Below are 22,428 nucleotides of genomic sequence, written 5' to 3'. Positions count from 1 at the left end.
CTGTTTGATTGAAGTTATAACTCTAAGTATTTCATTAATAACATTGACAAACCAAATCGTAACATACCCCTATATAATTCCATAAACATGTATGCATATGCACCAAGGCTAGTACATCAAACACTGCGTTGCGTGTTCCTTTTAGGACCCCCTTTTGATAAATCAAGCAGCTTTTGTTTTTTTTTTTCCTCTCTCCTTTTTCTTTATTCCCCATTATTCAACTTGTATGTAACATAAGTGCTTTTTCTTACTTCAAAAGTTGTGACAAATTAGGTCTTAACATCCTTTATCCCCACCATTATTCTCACATTGTGGCCACATTAAGTACTAACTCCATATTATCTTCAATGGTCTTCTCCGTCTTTTGTCTACTTGTCAATTCTATTTCCGCTTTTCAGTCTTTTAATTGCATTTTTTCTCTTATAGCTTGACCAAATACATAATCTGCCAATTTGGCTTTTGCTTAATTTCCACGTAAAGCAGATACTTGAGCCTCCAAATAGCTAATATAAAACTAAGGGCTGCGGTTGCTTTTCCCACTAGCTACTTCAAAAAAAGTTGTATCTGCTGATTTGTGCCATGATTTATGCTCAGTGCCCTGGTCTAACAATGTTCAGATGTTCTTGAATTTAGCAAACAAGGACAATTCATATGCATGGACGCAGTCCCTAGGCCCCCTCATTTAAGTGATATGTCATTTTTTTACTCATTTCATGTGCTTAGATTTCACATTTTAGCATTCTTATTACTTTGAGTCATTTACATGCGATGAAAAATTCAGATTTAGTTTTGGTTATATCTATGAGATTGGCTTATTGCGATGTTTCAATCACTAATGATGAGTGAGATAGAGAACGTACAATATCCGTGTCAGGAAAGTTTTTCTCGTTTTATTACTGTCTAAGCTGACCATAGCATTTTCCTTATTATCAGTAGCACACACCTACTAAAAAAATACTTGTGTAACTACATTCCGATTTTTCGTAACTTATTGTCTGCTAAAAGATACAAATTGACGGCATATATTTTTTTTGGTCTGAATTGACGGCATATTTTGTCAGCAGATTAGGATATAAAATGATAGAACAAATTGAAGGGCGACCTCTGTCTATAAAATATCAGGGCTAGAAGATCCACTGAGCAAAAGGAGAAATTGTCTGGATTTAAGGATCTGCAGAGAAGTTGGACTTAATGGCCCATTAACCAATCAACAGCTCATGGGTTAGATAGGGATTTGGTCCAAGCTCTATATCAAGGACCAAGCGGGCTTTCTTTGTTTTTATTTTTTCTCAATGCATAGCATAATGTCAGGTCTTGCAATCATACTTACTAGGTGTGAGCAATTAGCAATGTCATGGACTAGAAATAGATTTTGTGTTTTCCACGTGGTGCAAAGAATTCTTGAACAAGAGAGGTCAAATACAATATGACAGCTGAAGAACTCTTTGAATATCACCCTAATCATAACTTGCCCAGAAAAGCAAAGATTTACATCCGTAACTTTATAGTCCTCAATGCACTACAATATAGTGAGCACAAGTAACAAAGATTATCAGGTTCTTACAGTCACCTTTGTTTGATCAAGCTGAGCACCCTTCCATGTCTTGGCTCCAGATGAAGAGCATAACCTTACATTTTTGGGGACAGATAAGGAGTTTGTAATCCCATTTCCACTCGAAATCTGCTGGCCGTTTCTTGACCTGTAAACTCATACTCTTGCCATCTCTGGATACATTGCAATGCTTTAAACCTGACTCAAAACTTTTACAGCCAGTGTCTGTAAGTTAGGTGTTTCAAATCCAAAGTTCTCCCATCATGCAACTGCCATTTTATCCCTACAATCCACAACATTTTCATCTCCGAAGGAGCCCTCCAGTCACCAGTAAGAGTTGAGCTGCTCTGTAAGCACCCGCCGGCTGCGCTTTCAAATTCATATCTATCTAGGGTGGCTTTCCAACCTCTCATTACAATTTCATCTCTAGTTTGACCTCTCCCAAAATATCGAGGGTTCAATGTGTAACCAGCAGCATGAAGTGGAGAAAATAATGCATCCCATCTGTTCTCTATTAGCTCTTCCAACTGACTCAATGTGCCATTATCAACATCTTTACTTTTCACAGCTTCAAGAGCCTGCACCCGCCAATCACAGAAATCTCCCATAACAACATCAAGCGTACCAAGCAATCTTACAAATGGCTCAAATAATCGCAACAGATGAGCACTGCGTCAGAAATCATCCATTAAAATGGTAGCTTCAATACTTGAAATCTCATCTGGTATTAATCTTCCATTGCTTCCACCTCTCACTGACAACCAACTCTTGAAGTGGTTTCTTTAGTTCAAAAATCCTATGCTGAAGGAAGGTGAAAACTTCACAGAAAGTGGACCAAAGCTTCCCTTCAGATTTTGATTGAACCTACAAGGAGTAAAGTGCTGATATGCCGTAATGCATTGCTCAATTTCCTTAGCACATAATAAGACAACAGGTTTTAATAAGTCCATTTCAGCTATTTCTTCCATCTATATGCATATAAAGTGTAAAGTGCAAGGAGACCAAAATATATGAGGAAACTTTGACAACATAATGGAATCAGATAATTTGCCAGCATTGCCTAGATTAGAGATTATCTGAAGCACATTGCTGGGCCCAACTTCCATAACAGTATCATCAATAACACTTACAAATACATTGTCTGCTCCATCAGTATCACCTATGTCTACTGCTTTCAGAAACATAAGTCCTCTCAGATTGGAGATGAATATATTAATGTGGAAGCAGCCTAGCATGCTTTCTAAGCAACCAAAACACAATATTGTGCATCTAGTGTGAGGCCAGGACTCCCTAAGTAGAGCCAAAGATTTTGTAGTGTTTTTAGTGTGTGAATGGATAATGACGAAGGAGAGAAGAAACGAGAGGAAGAAGATTAGAAAAACTGCTCTGCTATATGTGTAGCAGAGGAATGTTCATTCTCCTTCAGTCTCTTACAACCTCACGCACTTGGAGTGAGGGTATATAACCGTTACACACAGTAGCTGGATCCCTTACATCACAAGGAGATCTCAGCCATTCATTTAAACATCCAATAGGATCTTTACACTTGGCTTACAAAATTAAAAGAAACGAAAATTATTTTAACTAACTAATAAGTCAGCTTAAGAACTTATAATTCAACACTCCCCCTTAAGTCTTGAGTTGATTTAACTCCAAGCATGCTCCTAAGATAATTGAACCGATCCTTAGCCAATGGTTTGGTGACAATGTCAGCTAATTGCTCACTTGTAGGGCAGTATACCAAATCAATGATGCCTTCTTGTAGAGCATCTTTGATTAAGTGATATCTTCGATCAATATGCTTTGTCTTATGATGAAACATAGAGTTCTTAGTGATGGCAATTGCAAATGTATTGTCACATTGCAATGGAGTTGCTTCAGTTTGAAGTTCTCCAAAATCTTCTAACACAAATCTAAGCCAAATGGCATGTGCAATAGCTTCTGATGCGCTTATGTACTCTGCCTCTGCAATAGACAATGCAACACAGTTTTGCTTGACTGAAGCCCAAGAGAAAACACCACTTCCAAAAGAAAATGCATATCTAGATGTGCTTTTACTATCCTCAACTAAACCACCCTAGTCACTGTCACAGAAGCCAATTAACATTGAGTTTTTCCCTTTCACATACTCTACGCCATAATCTAAAGTCCCCTTGATATATCTAAGCACACGTTTAGTAGTGCCATAGTGTTTGCTTGTAGGACAATGCATGAATCTAGCAAGTAGACTAGAGCCATACATGATATCTGGTCTAGTGGCAGTTAAGTACAAGAGACTACCTACAATACTTCTATATTGTTCTTCATTTGTGGCTCCACTTCCATTATCTTAAGTCAATTTCTTAGTTGCTACAAAAGGTGTGGTCACAGTCTTGCATTCATTTAAGCCAAACTTGTTCAGTAGAGAGCTTGCATATTTCTTTTGGTGGATGAATATGCTAGAGCTTGTTTGAACCACTCCCATACCAAGAAAATGATGTAGAAGACTTCATATTTCATCATCATGTCTTCCTTGAACTCATCTAGCAGTTCCTTGCCACTTCCTGTATACACAATGTCATTGTCATCAACATAAATAGAAACAATTAGGATGTCTTTGTCTCCCCTTGTCTTGGTATATAAGGTGGCTTCACTTAGGCTCTTCTCAAAACCACACTGAGTGACGTAGGTCTCTATCTCTCTATACCAAACTCTAGGTGCCTGTTTTAACACATAGAGAGCTTTGTGCAGCCTATACACCTTATCTTCCTTGCCTTTGACCACAAAATCCTCTGGTTGGTCTATATAGACTTCTTCTTGCAATACACCATTTAGGAAAGCTGATTTTACATCAAGCTGATATAGCTTCCATTCTTTCTGAGTAGTTAGAGCAATGAGAGTTTTAATGGTGTCCAGTCTAGCAATATGAGCATAGGTTTCATTGTAGTCCAATCCAGGTTTTTAAGCATACCCTTTGGCAACTAACCTTGCTTTATTCTTTTGGACTAAACCATTTAAGTTTAGCTTTGTTTTGTAAATCCACTTCACTCTAATAACTGGTTTCTCAGTTGGTATGTCCACTAGTTCCCATGTGCCCTTTTTTTCAATCATTTGTAATTCATCTTCATGATTTGTCTTGAGCTGCCTTTGCATATTTCTCTGGTTCAATGATGCACAAATTGCACTGTGCAAGCACATCATCTAGCCTTCTCCATTTCAATGTTGAGTGATCATAAGGTTGAGTATTCCTCTCTTCACTACTTATATCACTTGACCTGTATTATGATGAAGTGTGAGATAACAATGGACTCCTTTCTTGTTGAATTTGAGTATGAGGAGATATAGTAATACTCTCATCTTCATTCACCATACCAAGACCATGTTCACTTTGAATTCCATCTCTAAATGATGCCACTATTCTATTAGAGTTCTCTAACCAGGTCCAAGAACTTTCTTCATCAAAGATAATGTCCCTTGATAGGGTGGGTTTCTTGGAGATTGGATCATAAATCCTATAACCTTTCTCACAACTTGCATACCCTACAAACACTCCTTTCACACTTTTAGGCTCGAGTTTATGTCTTAGTTCAGTTGGCACATGAACATAACATAAGGAGCTAAAGATTTTCAAATAAGCAATACCAGTCTTTCTTCCACTATAAGCTTCAAATGGTTTGATATTATTCAGAGCCTTTGTAGGACACTTATTCAAGATGTATACAGCTGTGTGAACAACTTCAGCCCATTGGAAGTAATTTATTCCCTTCTCATGTAACATTGACTTAGCTATTTCACCCACAGTCATGCTCTTCCTCTTTACCACTTCATTTTGCTGAGGGTGTGGGCCATTGTTAGCTGTCTTTGGATGCCATAATCTTCACAAAACTGTATAAACTCAGAAGATAGAAACTCTTTTCCTATGTCACTTATCAAGCATTTTACCTTGTATCCAGATTGAAGTTCAGTCATGGATTTAAATTTCTTGAAGCAGTTGAAAGCCTAAGATTTGTTTCTTAAAACATAGACCCAAATCATCATTGTGAAGTCATCAATGATCAGCATAAAGTATTTGTTATCTGCAACAGATTCATTTCTCATAGGGCCATAAAGATCAATGTGAACTAACTTAAGTGGAATGCTTGCTCTTTGAGCTTGACCCTTTTAAAAACTATTTATGTGTTGTTTTCCAAGTTGGTAGCCCTCACACACACCATTTTTCTCTTCAAGTTGAGGTAATCCATGCACCATATCTTTGTCTCTCAGTTGTTTTAACGATTTGAAATGTAGATGTCCTAGCCTTTTATGCCAAGTCTATGTGCAATAAGTGACAGTTGCTTTCATGGCCAATTGGCTTTCAACTAATAGACATAAAGGATAACACCTATTCCTCTTCATTGGAACCTTAATAATGAGATAGTTCATTGAGAAACTGTCAAACACTTTGCACATCCCTTCTCCAAACACCAAAAAGTATCCATGCTCATCAATTTGCCCAACGCTAAGCAAGTTCTCCTTTAGCCCTGGCAAATACATCACTTCCCTGATATATTTTTTGCCTTTAGTTGTATCAATAACCAATGAACCCAAGCCAACCGCATTTACAAGTGCACCAGTTGGCATTTGCACTTTTGCTAGCCACATTTGTCCTTACATCAACAAGCAAATTCACATTTCTAGTCATATTATTACTACATCCATTGTCAATGTACCATTCCCGATGTGTTTTTGTCTCAGTGGTTGCACAGTTAGCATCGCACAGACTTTCCTGCAATATACTTTCTAGCTAAATGACCAAATCTGTCACAATTGTAACATTTTGGCTTGCCTTTATACTTGGATTCTCCAAAATGGTACTTTGAGCACACCTTGCACTGAGGTTTTACAGTTTCTTGACTTACTGGTTATGATGAACTGGAATTTTGATTTTGTGCATTATTGTTCTGTTGAGACCTGCCTTTTGACTCCCATGGTTTGCCCTTTGAAATCCAATTTTTTTGAAACTTGGATGGACCAGATCGAGCTGCATTTTTGTTCTAGCCTTTTGGACTCGCAATGAATGAGGCAGAAGCCTTCTCAGTTGCATCAACATTGTGCAGTTCAAATCATTGCTCTTGACTTTTCAGGATGACAATTACTTCTTGTAATTCCACAGTCTCTAGACTTTTAGAGTTCTCAATCACCGAACAGATGGGATCATATACCTTGCTAAGACTAATCAAGACCTTTTGAACAAGCCTCTCATTCAAGAGAGTCTCACCCTATGTTTTCATTTGATTAATCAGATCATTCAGTCTAGTAAGGTAAGCAGACAAAGACTCATTATCATGCATTCTAGTGTATTCAAATTCGCGTATGAGATTTTGGAGTTTTACCGATCTAACATAATCTCCACCGAAGTATTCTCCATATAACAGTTGACAAGCTGCTTTGGCAGAGTCTGCGTTGGCAATGTGTGGGAAAATTTGATCAGAGACTGCATTTTGGATAATACCCAGAGCTTTTGCATCCTTCATGAGAATTGCAGCTACTTTCTCATCGTCTTCTTCCTCTGAGGTTTCCTCATATGCCTTCTTCTTCTTCTTCAAATCAGAGATTGAAATCCCCTTTTCTACCAGATTCCATAACCCATATGATTTGAATATGGTCACCATCTTAATCCTCCAGAACTTATAGTTTTCACTAGAGAAAATTGGAGTTCTCACCTCTGAGCTTCCAGATCTAGCCATTTCTAATCTCAGATGCTCCTAAAAACAAGTTGTTTTCATATTTAGAAGTAATCGAGCTCAAACAGCTTCGTGAACTTTGAACGAGCTTCAAAATACCCCGATCTTTTTTTCTTCATAGTTTGAATGCCCGGCTTCAGATGATTGAACCTGACTCTGAGGCCATGTTAGTGTTTTTAGTGTGTGAATGGAGAGTGACGAAAGAGAGAAGAAACGAGAGGAAGAATATTAGAAAAACTGCTCTATATGTGTAGCAGAGGAATGTTCATTCTCCTTCAGTCTCTTACAACCTCAAGCACTTGGAGTGAGGGAATATAACTGTTAGGCACAGTAGCTGGATCCCTTACATCACAAGGAGATCTCAGCCATTCATCTAAACATCCAATAGGATCTTTACACTTGGCTTACAAAATTAAAAGAAACGAAAACTGTTTTAACTAACTAATAAGTCAGCTTAAGAACTTATAATTCAACAGATTTATCTATCATTCCTTTCTCTCTACTTAAGAAAGAATCAAAAAGCTCATCTATTGAGAGGGGTTCATACCCATGGCTAAAAGAAGCAATTGCCTTTGCCATGTCATGAAAGTATGGAGAGGATGACATTGACATTCAATCCACGAACATAAAAAAATCTAGCTACTATTTCATCTATATCTTCTTTAGTGACACAAAGACTTGGTCGTAAAGTCCGAATGCTCTTGCTAGGCTTTGCACATCCGTAAGTTTTTTTTTTTCTTATGAGCTAAGCGCTCATCCTCTAAGGTCCGAAATGCTTCTCTTAAAGACTTGTCTATTGCTGGGCAGCTTTTCACCCTAACACCAGAGAACCCAGGTAGGTGTGCTCTAACACGAGAATAGGATCCATTATAACGTAGGTTACAGTGGTTGCATTTCCACTATTTGGTGCCACTTCCTTTGTCAAACCTATCAAACACAGTAACATGCTTCCAACCCCACTTATTAGACTTTGATGGCATATTTCAAGCCTGGTTAGAGACTACTGTATAACACTTGTCTCCAGAAAGGAGCAGAACAAATATACTAGATCAACATGGTGAAATGGTATAATTGGAGCTAAAAGATTCACTCCTTGCAATTTATGAAAGACATAACAATACCATAATGATAAAGGTTATGCTGATTATTTGACCAAAACAACTTACCACTGTCCCTAATCTCCTAGATTATGGCCGTTGAAGATTTTAAACCATCTGGATCTTGTTATATATTCTTCAAATTCAAATAGCACAAGCCAAATCTTGAAAGTAAAACTCTCCTTACCATGATCAAATATTCAAAAATATTGTCTTCGGGAACCTAATAATCCACACTTCCAACATTGAAATGAACCATTGTCTGGAACTCCTCTCATAACTAGTCACTTGGATTAAAATTAAGTGATCTTATTTTCGGCTACTTTAATACTTTTAATATTTCATTTTTATTTTCTATTTTTCTTAAAGTATTCATATTTGAAATTAATGTTTAAACTTTACAAATCTCTATAGACACGACTCTCGTATTTGATTGCTATACTATCATATCAATTTGTGCACTTGAGAAATATGACTTTTGTTCATCACCCAGCCACCACCTCCTGCAACAAATTCGATCCAAACCCCCACCCAATCACCCAACCCACAACACATACCCAGAACTTGAAAATTTTCTCCAGAAATTTTAGCAGCCCCACACCATCTCCGATCACCTCCTCACCCCAACTTCAACCACCTCTTCCCTAGGCGACGGCTCACCATCAACCTCTAGCACCCAACCCCAAATCGCACACCCCCTTCCAACCACCATTGAAGCCATACAAACCCCACCCACAGATCCTCCTCGACCCATTCTCTCATTCTCTCCTATTCTTCTCTATCTCTCTCTCTCTCTCTCTCTCTCTCTCTCTCTCTCTCTAGTGGGTTTAGAGCGATTGGTGTTTGGGTCTGGTTTCGAAATAAAGGAGCCGGGTTCGGGTAATTCTAGAATGTGGGTGGGCTTAGAATTGTGGGTTTTCGGGTTGTCGGAGAGTGCAAAGCCTGAAGAAGAAGACGAATTAGAAGAAATGGAAGAAGATAGAAACTCATTTCCATTTCCTCCTCCTCTCTCCCTCATCTCAAACCATTTCCCACCATCAATTTCTTCGAAGCACCCCAATCAAAGAGGTTTTGTGGGGTGGGTCAGGGCTACTAGGTTTGAGGGTTGGGGAGGTGCGTAGGTTGGGGAGATCAAGGTGGGGCTATGTAGGTGGGGAGGCGGCTAGGGACTAGGTGGTAGGGTTGATACGCGGGGGAGAGGTAAAATGCTGCTGGGTTTGATATATTTTTTTAAAATTTAATTTTTATAATTGAAGAATTATTTATTATTTATTTTGTCCACATGGAATTCATGTCATTAAAAAAATTGGGCTCCACTTGTCATGTCACCGACTCAATTGGTGGATAATGATTTATGTATACGAAATTACAAAAACATCATTGTCACGTCATCAAAATTAATAAACTTTCAAATGCAGTTAATGGTAGGGGATAAAGTAGGTCACCAAACCTTAGTCAGTGGATGAAAATGGGCTATTTTGAGTTTGATGAGACAAAGTGGAATTTGACCGAAATTTTAAAGAGCATTAGTGTAATTAAGCCTTTAAAATATTGGCTTGATTTCTATTGGGTTTTCTAAATGTGTGAGTCCAATATGAAGTGGTACATTTTCTTTTAAATGGTCATGTGAGAGCCATAGAGACATGTGCCCATAGGGTTTTGTTATCCTCATGTATAAGCCTCTTGTATTGCAAATTTGAGTAGAAGAATTGGTATACCCACCACGTTTTTTTTGGGGTCGAAATACCTACCAGGCTTTGGTAAGAGAGAAAGCTCTCTTTTGTATATATAGAGAGGGAGTTTGTATTATTTCCTTATGTATTTGTTCTTTGTGTGGGTGAAAAGGCCTTGGGTTGTGAAGTTGTCAGACGTAATCTAGTACACTGACAGTGTACAGTGATGAGGAACTTTGTTTAATTATACATCTTCCTATTTTCTCCTTTTTGCATTTATTTTTTATATTATTCTACAATTGATTGGTTGGTATGAATATGATTATGAAGGCTAAATGAAATCAAAATAAATTGCGATCTTAACGTTGATTAATTTGAGGCTTAAACCGAATTACGCTCGACTGCAACCACCCCTACTACATGGTACTTTTTCTTTATAGAGAAAATCAGATTTCATTCCTAAAAAAGATAGTAAACCATCTTCCTCAAATAGGTAGAGAAGAGATGATACTTGATCTTCATTATTGCTTTGAGTTTGTTAACTGACGATAGTCAATACATAAAGCACATATGCGCACTCCAGCCAGACAACCCATAAGCGTACTTAACTGAGATAATCAACTATTATATTTGCGATTGAACCCAAATGAGATCTAACCAAGTCTTCTTAATTAGGTTGTTGAATCATTGAAGCTCAACTATGCCAAACCAAATGATTTATCAGATAGCAGAGGCTATATATGGTAATGGAGTCCACTAGACTGGGAAGAAAAAAAAAACAACACAGGTTACATCAATCTTTCGTGTCACTAGAAATATATTGAAACTCCTCATTTTATTGGACACCTCATTTTCCCACTATGCATTGGTCGACTCGGTGCACTAATTAAGCTTCTAAATATAATGGCAGTTTAGCAAAATGATCTTTACGCCAAAGGAATTGGCATGGCAAATAGCAGTGAGCTTATAAGTTATATCCAAATTAGTCCTTAGTTGTGTTCTATATTTCTCATGCAAGCTCAAACGAAAGTACAATAATGTTATATTCGTGTCATATTTATTGATCACTTTTCTGACTACTTCTTTAATACGAAGAACATATCTCTATTAGATAACCGATTAATAAAAATAAAAGACTAGTCCTTGACCTAATATGATGTTTAACTAAGACGCTAGCAAATGCCAAGTCAATGATCATATTTAAACACTAATAAAATATTCAGGAATCATTTTTGACTAATCAGAATTTAAGGAATCATTTTAAGATTAAAAATTAGAATAACCATAGATCTAAACTCAGACGGCGTCATCTAATTTGCCCACACTATTTTTATGTACAAATTAACTCGATAAAAAACCAATAAATCCGTGTCGGTATCATGGCATGGAGGCTCATTATGGTCCTTCTTGTCCCCCTTCTCTCTCTCTCTCTCTCTCTCTCTCTCCAAAATGTTAGCTCCAAAAGTTTGACTGTTAAGTAGAGGACGTATATACGTAGCCACTTTACTTGTTTTGTTTTTCCTTTACATCCAAAATAATAATAATAATACGTTGATGACGATGATGAAGAAAAGTTGGGCATCATCAAAGGGGACTTGTTGACTCTAGTGCCAGTCGGCCATATATATAATTATACACACAATATCTCCAGAATTGATTCTCCCACTTCTTTGCTCTCTTTCCTTTTTCAGTAGAGAGAGAGAGAGATGGGGACGCTGCCGGTGCCACGAAGCTCAGAGGATGCAAAGGTTATTGGCCAAGAAGAAGCTCATGACCAGGAGAAGCAACTTGATGCTGGTGCTCTTTTTGTTCTTAAATCCAAAGGTATTGACCGCTTCAGAGATATTTTTTCCTTTTTATATCATTGATTTACAACTTGTTTTAATTAGTTTTTGTTTCTTTTTCTTTATCTTGATTATCATCGCATCATCATCATCATCATCATCATCATCTTCTTCTTCTTTAATATGTCTTTCACATATTTGTTTTTTCACCTCATTTTGTCCTTTACGATTTGGTTCCTACTTCATTTTTCTAGTCGACTTTGATTATTCTTATCTGTGTCGTATGAATACGTATATATTTAGCTTCAATATTTATTAATAAAATTCACTTAAAGGGTCAAATTTAGTATATAAGTTCTGTCTACCTAATTTTCAAATCCTGTAACCGTCACTAATGAGGTGATAAATAATTACAATATTATTATAAACTTATACATTTTTGCTGAAACTAAGCTTATTATATTTTTGAAATTATGCTTATTATAGCTTATTATCATATTTTAGAAACTATGCTTATTATATCTTATTACGACTACTATTATTAGACCATTTGGCCATATGCCATGTCGAATGGCAATATGGTAGAATCTACACACAATGTAGACTGACTTTTCTTCTCTCTCTTTCTCTCTCTTAGGATGGCAAAATAGAATTTGAAAATGACTTTGGTGTTCTCGCTTGTATGAATTGTCAATTAAGAATTTTGATAAATTGATTAGTTGTCAAGATGTTGATTGAAGATGTGATAAAGGGTGAAACTACAGCCACGACTACCGGGCTGGTTTTGAAGACAAAAATAAACCTATATCTATATGCTCCAGTCTGATTGGTTTAATTATTGTTTGCTTCCTTCCACAAGTAGATTGTTTGCTTCCTTCCAAGTAGATTGTTTAAGCAACATGTTAAATTCATTAGTACTGTCGAGTTTTCAATAGATATGTACGTAAGGAAAATTTAGGCCACACAATTTTCAAATCATGGGTCCATCCCTGATATTTTAATCAGTAATATGTTAAAAATATATGTATTAAACGCGAAGAATACATATGTATGTGTATAATATGTTGGATTTTAAAAAACTTGTATTTTTACCGTATGACAATTACAAAAATCTGGTTGCATGCTTCTGGAGTGTGTCATAATAATCTATAATTGAATTCATGCAGTTTATATTATATAGTTAGATTGTTTTGCATGAAAAGAAGAAGCGAATTAGTCAAATTTGGTATTAATTTGATATTGATGATGTAGGATCATGGGTGCACTGCGGTTATCACTTGACAACTTCAATAGTTGCTCCAGCGCTGCTGAGTCTGCCGTATGCTTTCACCTTCCTTGGATGGGCGGCTGGGATTTCTTGTTTGGTCATCGGAGCAATCGTGACCTTCTATTCATACAATTTACTCTCTTTGGTTCTTGAACATTATGCTCAATTGGGTCATCGCCATCTCCGATTCAGAGACATGGCTCATGACATTCTAGGTACGTATATATCAGTATGAAACCCTTTTCTTTCATTTTTAAATTGTCAGGAAAAAAAAAAACTGAATGCAAAAAGAATGTGGCTTGTCTGCCATTAACTGTAATGGCCCTTGTCAATTTCTCCTTTTTGGCTATGCAACATCTTCAAGGTTGCCATTTGAGCAGTCTAAATTTGTTTTTTCCTTCACTCTCTCTCTTTTTTCTCCTGGCCACGTCTGAATCTTTGTTTCTTTGTGTTTAATTTCCAAAGTTATTTACACTCTTGCTCCCTGAGGTTTTCAAATTTTTCACAAAATTCCCCGAGGTTTCAGAAATTACACAAACACTCTTTAAGATTTTAAATTGTTTTCACAAAACTCTTTTTCATTGATTTTTCGTCCAAAGATTGATGATTTTATACAAAAAATTCTCCTTTGAGATTAGATTGCATATACATTCATTGAGGTTAATTCTGTCATTTGCATAAGTGTGTTTTCAATGAAATCATCAATTTTGGACGAACAATCAAAGAAAAGGGATTTTGTGAAAACAAACTAAAACCTAAAGGGGTCCTTGCAAACAATACATCGATATACAAAATAGTGAGCAAAATCGATGCCACATTATGAAAACCTAATAATAAGAAACTAAAGACATAAAGAAGATTTACAGAACCACTGCATCCACTACGTTTTAGTTTTGTGATTTTATGTATGGTTGAGGCCGCTTTAGGATGGTCTTAATTGAGTATCCCTTGTATTTTGCTTTATATGATGAATTATATCTCTTTCAATATTTAAAAAATGAAAAAGAAAAAAAAGGTTGACATTATTTAATTGAAACTGTACTGGATTCTTCAGGGCCTGGATGGAGTCGCTATTTTGTTGGCCCAAGTCAGTTCCTCGTATGCTATGGTGCTGTTGTAGCCTGTACTCTTTTGGGAGGACAATGCATGAAGGTAATCCCATTAATCCTTTTAACCCTTTCTCTTAACTTGTACGACTCACTCGATTCTGGCACACAAAAGGTTATTGTAAAATTCAGATACGTGCAATCACCAACAAATCATGTGTATCACATCAATCGGGTGATTTTAATTCTTCGACACTACCTAAGATGTCACGGTTATTTAGTTAAAATGCCTTATTTTCTTTGCAGGCAGTTTACTTGCTGTCAAACCCAACTGGGACTATGAAGCTTTACGAGTTTGTGATCATATTTGGATGCTTGATGCTGTTTTTGGCCCAAATCCCATCTTTTCACTCACTGAGGCACATCAACTTGGTGTCTGTTGTTCTTTGCTTAGCCTATAGCGTTTGTACCGCTGCTGCTTGCATCTACATTGGTAATAGCTACTCACTTATGATAGCAATTTCTTGCCTGCCATGAGATGAAAACTTAGCAAGCATAATTTTATATTTTGTCAGGAAGTTCTTCCAAAGGGCCGCATAAGGACTATTCCTTGAAGGGCAACACTCAAAATCGCGTTTTTGGGTTCTTTAATGCCAATGCCATCATTGCTACAACATTTGGCAATGGCATCATTCCAGAAATTCAGGTTCAAAATAGTCCAGTTATCCTCGAATTTGCTTTCATTTTCTTTCAGATTCGAGTATTAAATGGGGCTGTTTGGGAGAGTTTGTTTATGAATGAAGTGTTTTTAATTGGTTTTGTTAGAAGCACCCAAAAACATCTTAGTAAAAACCCAAGTGCTCATTGTGTATTCACCTGCGCTTTCTAGAGAAGTGATTCTCAAGTCTTCTCTAGGAAGCACTAAATCTAGTTGAGAAACCGTGTTTTTTCCATTTCAGTGAATCGCTACCAAAACCTGTTTTGTTTTTTCTTTAGGAACTAATAATTATGTAACTTTTGTTAATAGGCAACAATAGCACCACCAGTGAAGGGAAAGATGTTCAAGGGATTATGTATTTGTTATGCAGTAATTACAATTACTTTTTCCAGTGTTGCTATCTCTGGCTATTGGGCATTTGGTAACCAAGCTGAAGGCCTCATACTTAGCAACTTCTTGGATCACGGCAAAGCTTTGGTGCCAAAGTGGTTCATTTTCATGACCAACCTTTTCACCATACTCCAACTATCAGCTGTTGGTGTGGTAAGAAATCAAAAAACACCACCTCAATCTCTTTTCAATCTTTTTCCTGGAACCAAACACTCACTAAAACTAGTAGTCTAAACTACATTGCTTTGGTACAGGTTTATCTGCAGCCAACAAATGAAGTGCTTGAACGAGCATTTGTGGATCCAAAGAGCAAAGAGTTCTCTACTCGCAATGTGATCCCGAGGGTAATCTTTCGCTCGCTGTCTGTCGTCTTAGCAACAACCATAGCAGCAATGCTTCCATTTTTTGGGGACATCAATTCAGTTATTGGGGCTTTTGGTTTCATTCCCCTTGACTTCATCTTGCCTGTTGTATTCTACAACTTGACCTTTAAGCCCTCTAAAAAGAGCCCCATTTTCTTGTTAAACACCACTATTGCTGTGGTTTTCTCAATCTTGGGCGTTATAGCTGCAATTGCTGCTGTAAGACAAATAAGCCTCGATGCCAACAATTATCGGTTATTTGCTAATGTATGAACACATTCAGCAAATATTAATCACTCTTGCACCCATGAATTGTTTTATGATCCATCAATCAGATGGGTGAATTTTAGAGTTGTTCAAGAAACAAGTGAAAAGTAAAAATTATATGAACATAATATTATGAATTTCCAGTTTACAGAAATTCTCATTTGTACTTGCTTTTTACACACATGCTGTTCTTGGGTTAGTTGACATCTACATAATATAATGTGTACACCATCTCCTCAAATATAATATCTTTGGTGCAGCAATATTCATTGAAAAGTCTCAAGGCAAAAATTGGATTCAGAGATTTGATCTCATGTTGGTGCATTGTTTCTGGCATCTTTCTGTTTCCTACCACAAAAGTCTAGCAGTATCTTCATGCAACTCCAAGTCCACATTATCAATAATAAGCAAAGCTCAAAATCTACAATAAGTTACAACATCAAAACTACAACAATAACAAGTCGAAGATCTCATTTACGGGTATCTCAGTCCCTGGTAGAAATCTTCCACTGTGGCCTTGCAAACTGGATAAAACACTTCAACTCTAGTCACCAAATCTGCATAGACCTAAAGAAGTTCGGTAACATACATATCAGTCTACTCTTGTCCGTGTCTTTGTGTGTGCGAGAGAGAGAGAGAGAGAGAGAGCTACCTTTATGTCTGAGGAATAAAGGTGTCAATGTGAGGAGATGTTGTTGGATCTGGCATTGGCTGCAAGGCATTCTGACCAAAACCCGGAAGCGTAGCAGGGTTCATGTTATGGTTTGCAGCAATGACGTTACCCACTCCACTATGGGATGGAAATTCCAAGAGAGCAGATGTAGGCGAAATGCAACTCTCATCATGAACTATTGTTGGTGGAGGCATTAGTAAGGGAACCATTGCCAAGCATGATGAATTGCCTAGCATACTAGTCGAGGTAGAAGATTCAGCTGGGTGCGTCCTTTTCAATTCCTTGCTGGTGTTGGTGCTGGTTTCTTGCAGAAAACTGGTAGCGATGATCTGATAAATGAAATAACCCAAAATGAGACTGAGCAATTACCTCAAGCACTTTTAATTACCTTGGATAAAGACTATAGTTCAATACCAGATATTTGATTTTCACTCTGTTACTGTTGTACTTACTAATTCATTTTGTCATAACTTTGTGGACCAAATAATTTCAGTCACTTGAAAGAGTCCTTAGAGCAACATTGGCAATTCATCTTCTACTTCCAGAGTCACAAAAAGCAACAAAAGAGAAGAAGAAAAAAAAGAAAGAAAGAAAGAAGAAACTTACTTGAACAGGCTCAGCAGCTATCAATGCGCCTGCAACAGCACCACCAAAAATATTCCCATCAGGATGGCACAGTGCAACGCTTAACATACCATATTTTCCTCGTCGATTTTGCGTTGCATTGTATACAAATGATCCAGATAGAGTAAGAATCTGAAAGCGGCCCTGCATGAAGGAAGAAAGTGAGAAATAAAGAGTTACCCTTCAATGTTAAAAGCTAATATATGGCTGGAAATTACATCTTATTTGAAAAAAATATGACACCATCAAGCGGAGAACAGAGAATTCAATGTTAAATTGTTGATGGCTGTTATATGTATGGCATCAATTTTTGTCTTCAGTTTTCTAGCCGCTAATCATGTCATGCCTCATTCAACAAGGTTCAAACATTTCTGCTCGTGTTTTAGCATTCCACAAGACATGACAAATGTGTAACTTAGATACACAAGTGAACAAAAGTAAGGGTGGTAACGAGTTATATGGTGTTGTGTCATAGTGGATTTGTGTTGAATTTTCATGAACTCTAACATGTAATCATGTTTGATGACTTGATACTTATCATTATTAACCGTACCGTGTCCTGATTGATCCACATAATTAATTAAGGTAAGATCCATTTTACTAAACTAAATGTATCGCTTGTGCACGATATAAAGATATTCATTTAGATGCTAGCAAAACCAAGAAAATACATAGATCTATATCATATCAGATCAAAGCAAATGGAAAAAATTGGAGAAATGATTATGTTTTTCATACAATACCATTAAACAAGTTAGTTATGTCAGGATGGACTCACTCTTGTTTAAACTCTATAACCTGGCATGTTTATTATTTGAGTTAGAAAGTCATATTATTTACGAATTTTTCTCGAGTTACTCATGTTTACTTCGTGTTGAGTTCGAGTTGTGTTAAATATGTCACACCTAAAAATATATATAGCATCCATCGCTGTTGAGAGTAACAAATTAAAGAAAAGGATTTACTGAAAAGATTCCAACTTTATGAGAATCTTGCCTTGAATCTCAAAATACCAGTATAAGAACTAGGTTGGCGTATGACGGCGCTACAAACCACACCAGTAGCTGTAAGAATGCAAAGTGATCGAGGATTCGTTTCAGATAATGAAAGTATCTTATGAACAATATCCTGCGGGAAAAAATAAACAAAATAAAGCCATAAAACTTGTGGCAGATAGAATAAAGAACATAAGAACCAAGACTAACTAAAATCAAAGTGATCTTGAGACGTCTCACAGATCTATCTAACAATTACCTCTCCAGTTTCAGCAGTCAGTACTTGAGTGTAAAACCCTCCTCCAGCCGGATCCACAGACAACCCACCTGCAGAAAAAGAAGTAGTTGTAGATGTTAGAAGATAGAAATATGCTAATCTAGCTGCTTACATAAATTAATTTTTTTGGTAAATAGCATGTTAAAGTTCGTTCGAATAACTTTGTATAGAATAATAATTAAACTTATAAAAATTATTCAATCAAATAGATATGAGGATCTCCTTCACAATTAGAACCAACATCAGAGAAAAAAGAAAATCAAATTCCTGTCCTAACCATGCATAATTCCACCAATTCTGACTCCAAAAATCCAATAATAGGAACAACAACAATTATTTTTATCATGAATACAACCCCATTAGAGAAAACCAAATAGAAAACAACGTACATAGAACCATTGACGTGTGGAAGAAGAAAGACACAGAAACAAATACAACCCCATTATTTGGAAAAGGCTTTTTATCACAAATGGTCAACAAAATTATCTGGTCTGACCTTTTGTGACACTAATAAACGTTTGGGTTTTTATCACAAATGGTCCCTACCGTTATAAATTCCATTATGTGATGTGGAAGGTAAGTGGAGCCCACATGTCCAATCACATTGTGACATGTGGATTAAAAAAAATTAAATACATTTTTAATGAAATTCCATATTTTTTCTGCAACTTTCATCCCCTTCCTTAGCAGCTCTCCATCTCTTCTCCCTCTGAACTCACGGATCCACGAGGAGCAGGGTGGTCAAGTGACAACTCGGGAGCCATTAGAGGAGAAATTTGACAAATTGCTCGATGAAAGTCCCCAAAGAGAACCTTTAGGTACGGTCCTCTTCCTCTTTTCTTGAAGTATTGGGCTTGGGGAAATTAAGGCATTCCCAGCTATTTGGTTTGTCTCTGAAATAGATTTCTTAAGAAAACGAAACAACAGAGAGGCTCAATTAGTCTTGGCTGAAATAGAACAGAGGGAGAGGGAAAGCACAGGAAGGAGAGAGGGCAGAGGAAAAGAGAGATAGAGAGACGGAGAGAGAGAGAGAGAGAGAGGCTAAATGATTTTTAATGAATTTTCATTAAAAATATTTCTTTATTTATTTAATCCACATGTCACGATGTAATTAGACATGTGGGTTCCACCCTCAGGGTGATGATTTGTGATAAAAAGCCTTTGGAAAATTAACAAACACAACTCTAATTAAATTCATATCCTTATGGGAATTTCAGGGAAGATCAGGCAGAGAACTCACCACGGGGAGACAAGAGCTGCAATTTACCGGAACCTTTAGGTCGTCCTCTTCCTCTTTTCGGTAAGCTCTCTGAATATGAACCCGAATATGTACCGGGTGATGCTGATACTAAAGGCACCACATTTCCCTCCTCACCAACCATTTCATATTTCCTCGGCCTACCCCTCTTCCTCTTCACAAGAACATCTGTTCCTGTTAGCTCTACTCTTCCAATGGGGGCCCCGGATTGATCTAAATCTTGGTTGGGCTCCATATTCATTTGTACAGGCTCCATGAAAGTCTCTACTTCGTTGTTCGGTTTACTTTCAGTCTGTGGAGACTGGGAGGAAGTGACCATGTTGTTCTGCTCCTCCATCAATACTAACAGCTTCTGCAGACAAAGGGTGAAGAAGAAAAGTTATACCAAGAAGTAGAAGAAGAAAGAGGCTGTGTGTATATGAAAAAATTATATATATAGTTTGAACAAGAGTTCGGTTTGTAAAGGGCGCCAGAAGAGTGTTCCTTCTTTTCTTTTTCTTTTTTTTTTTGGTTTGGAATTTTTGTAAGCCTCTTTAATGATGGAAAACTTTGTTCTGTATTGCTTTTCCAAAGCAGACTTTTTTTTTTTTTTTTCTTGGAAGGCCCTTAATATGTTTTCTTCTGGCGACAATAGGCCTAGAGACATTTTAGGTTAGTTCTTTCTTGTACACCCAACAAAATAAAAATTAAAAACTCTCTCTTTTTCCTAAATATCTAATGTTGTGAAAAGGGAAAAGAAATCTTTTCGATTTATGTATAGGAATTTCTTCCGATTTTTAGTGATATTTAGGAGATTTTATTTCCAAGATAAAATATAAAAATTATTCAATATGTAACAATTCAGTGTTTTATTTTTAACAAAAGTGCTTATTTTGAAAACGTGATTTAAAATTTAAAAATATGATTTAATTACCATAGAATTATTACTTGATATTTCCTTGTTGGGTTCCGTAACAATAAGTCCATTAGAAGAACATAATCAAGAAATCCTTTTTCTTTTTCTTTTTTCAGATACCGATTTGAAAAATTAAATTTGGGGAAAAAAAAGAAAAAAAAAACAACACTGAAAAAGATAAGTTTGTTTGAATTTTATATTTGAGCCCACAAAATTAGCTCAGTTAACATCTATTCTTTTTTTAATTTGTAAATTTGATTTCCTTCATCAATTTTTTTTTCCTTTTATCTTCAAACTACGAAAAAAATTTGATAAGGAAAAAAAAAAATTTTGATAAGGAAAAAAAATATAACAGTACTTGTTCCATGGTCGGGATCGGATGAGACTCTTCTATAGCTAGAAAGATGGGAAGAGGAAATTTTTTTAAATTTTATTAATTATATCCTACCATATGAAGATTTCAAAATATTATGAATTTTTTATTTGGAGTATAAGGTAGGTATGAGTAACTTAAGCGGAAAAAAAGAGGGAGGGGGAAGTTTGTGTATTTGGCTTTTTATTATTTAGAATATTTGGATTTTCAGTAATGGCTTCACCAAGTTTTCTTTTTCTTTTGCACTATTTCATTTTTGAAGTATCTTAAAATATATTACCTCAAACAATATAACAAAGACATTAACATGACATCTAAAACAACCAAATCAAGAAGGCATAAATAAAGGGTAATGATTTTCCCACTTCAATTTTATCCACTTACACTCCTTTTTTTAGTTATAAAATGGAGTGTGAAATGGATAAAATTGGAGTGAGGAACTCACCACTCTAAATAAACTACTAACGACGAAAAGGGGCTCTTAATGTCCCCTTGCATGTGTATTACCCAAAAATAGCATAACAGACTAATTGAGTAGTATTTATAAGTATGAGAGTAGGGGAGGATAATATCCCTTTCCATTTTTCACTAGGAGGACTCTCTTAGTGAAAAGGTAAAGTATTCATAGTCATTTTTCTTCATTTAAAAAAAATGTTTTTTGAGTGTTAGTAGGGAGCCGTTGTAAGAACTCATCAGCAATAGGCTACCCTTATACCATTTCTAATGACCTATTGGCTCATCCAGAAGTGCTAACCGAAGTTGACATTCGGAATTCTTAAGCCTTTCTTTAAGGGGAGCATTTGTGTTCACAACTTTAACACAAGGTATACTATTATCATCACCTTTTTTAATACTTGATGAGTACCCATAAGTATAACCATGGTTCCACAAATACAAAGTAAAAAGTTAACTATGGTCATGCTCATAAATACGTGTAGGGGTGGTTAGGAGATAGGTGCCCATAAAAATATTTGTTGCTTCAAGATTTAGTAGAGATAGAAAGGGTAACAAGAGTTGAAGATTTACAATTATTGTGTTAAATTTTAGAGAAAAGAGTCACACCGATATTGTCCCCAAGTTAACCACTTACAAAGCCCAATAGATGTGAGATTTTATCACAAAATGGCCTTGGTGCTATTAGGAGTGGAACTACTTATTATAAGTTGTGATTTATTTAGGAGTGCTACTAAATGAACCCTAAAATTAATTGAGTACACCCTACTACCAAACTATTTATTGAATTATTAATTTATCCTAATATAAAATGACCAAAAATGATATATTGAATTGTGAAACAAATGTAATTTTAATATGTACATCAAGCCCAACATGTGAACACCACATATTGGGTAAGGGCACTGGTGGACCTACACATGAGCAAGGAGATGCAGCTGCACTTCCCCTCGTTGGAAAATCCTTTGGGGTGAAGGAATTTGCCCCTCTATTGGTGCCCACCATGTGTTCGATTAAATGTC

The 22,428-nt window shown here is 36.4% G+C and overlaps 2 protein-coding genes and 1 pseudogene across 2 annotated transcripts; 1 reads left to right on the top strand and 2 right to left on the bottom strand.

Annotated features, from left to right (window-relative positions):
* Positions 1-1,552: 1,552 nt before the first annotated feature.
* On the bottom strand, positions 1,553-8,234 carry LOC148921544 (uncharacterized; annotated as a pseudogene).
* Positions 8,235-11,603: 3,369 nt separating this feature from the next.
* LOC103326628 (Transmembrane amino acid transporter family protein) lies at positions 11,604-16,012 on the top strand. The gene is made up of 7 exons (XM_008228875.3): positions 11,604-11,848; positions 13,060-13,290; positions 14,130-14,227; positions 14,428-14,614; positions 14,697-14,827; positions 15,149-15,382; positions 15,484-16,012. Exons 1-7 carry the CDS (start codon positions 11,731-11,733, stop codon positions 15,862-15,864), a joined length of 1,380 nt encoding a protein of 459 aa, XP_008227097.2. The 5' UTR covers positions 11,604-11,730; the 3' UTR covers positions 15,865-16,012.
* Positions 16,013-16,512: 500 nt separating this feature from the next.
* Positions 16,513-20,022, bottom strand: LOC103327585 (AT-hook motif nuclear-localized protein 5-like). The gene is made up of 5 exons (XM_008229922.2): positions 19,668-20,022; positions 18,410-18,477; positions 18,152-18,283; positions 17,138-17,299; positions 16,513-16,860 (listed from the first exon to the last, which is right to left on the bottom strand). The coding sequence occupies exons 1-5, from the start codon at positions 20,020-20,022 to the stop codon at positions 16,513-16,515; spliced, it is 1,065 nt and encodes a 354-aa protein (XP_008228144.2).
* Positions 20,023-22,428: the final 2,406 nt, after the last annotated feature.

Source organism: Prunus mume, linkage group LG1, assembly GCF_029339155.1.
Source record: "Prunus mume cultivar Tortuosa linkage group LG1, ASM2933915v1, whole genome shotgun sequence".
Classification (NCBI taxonomy): domain Eukaryota; kingdom Viridiplantae; phylum Streptophyta; class Magnoliopsida; order Rosales; family Rosaceae; genus Prunus; species Prunus mume.
This window is presented reverse-complemented; position numbering and strand designations above follow the sequence as displayed.

What these genes read in the sequence shown, in the direction of transcription:
- LOC103327585 (XM_008229922.2), bottom strand. Translation starts at nt 20,022, where the DNA reads ATGGAGGAGCAGAACAACATGGTCACTTCCTCCCAGTCTCCACAGACT. An exon ending in GCAGCTCTTGTCTCCCCGTG is followed by an intron (nt 18,478 to 19,667) that starts GTGAGTTCTCTG and finishes CTTTTTCTGCAG; the next exon opens with GTGGGTTGTCTGTGGATCCG. An exon ending in CTGGTATTTTGAGATTCAAG is followed by an intron (nt 17,300 to 18,151) that starts GCAAGATTCTCA and finishes TCCTTCATGCAG; the next exon opens with GGCCGCTTTCAGATTCTTAC.
- LOC103326628 (XM_008228875.3), top strand. Translation starts at nt 11,731, where the DNA reads ATGGGGACGCTGCCGGTGCCACGAAGCTCAGAGGATGCAAAGGTTATT. An exon ending in CATGGCTCATGACATTCTAG is followed by an intron (nt 13,291 to 14,129) that starts GTACGTATATAT and finishes TGGATTCTTCAG; the next exon opens with GGCCTGGATGGAGTCGCTAT. An exon ending in TGCTGCTTGCATCTACATTG is followed by an intron (nt 14,615 to 14,696) that starts GTAATAGCTACT and finishes ATATTTTGTCAG; the next exon opens with GAAGTTCTTCCAAAGGGCCG.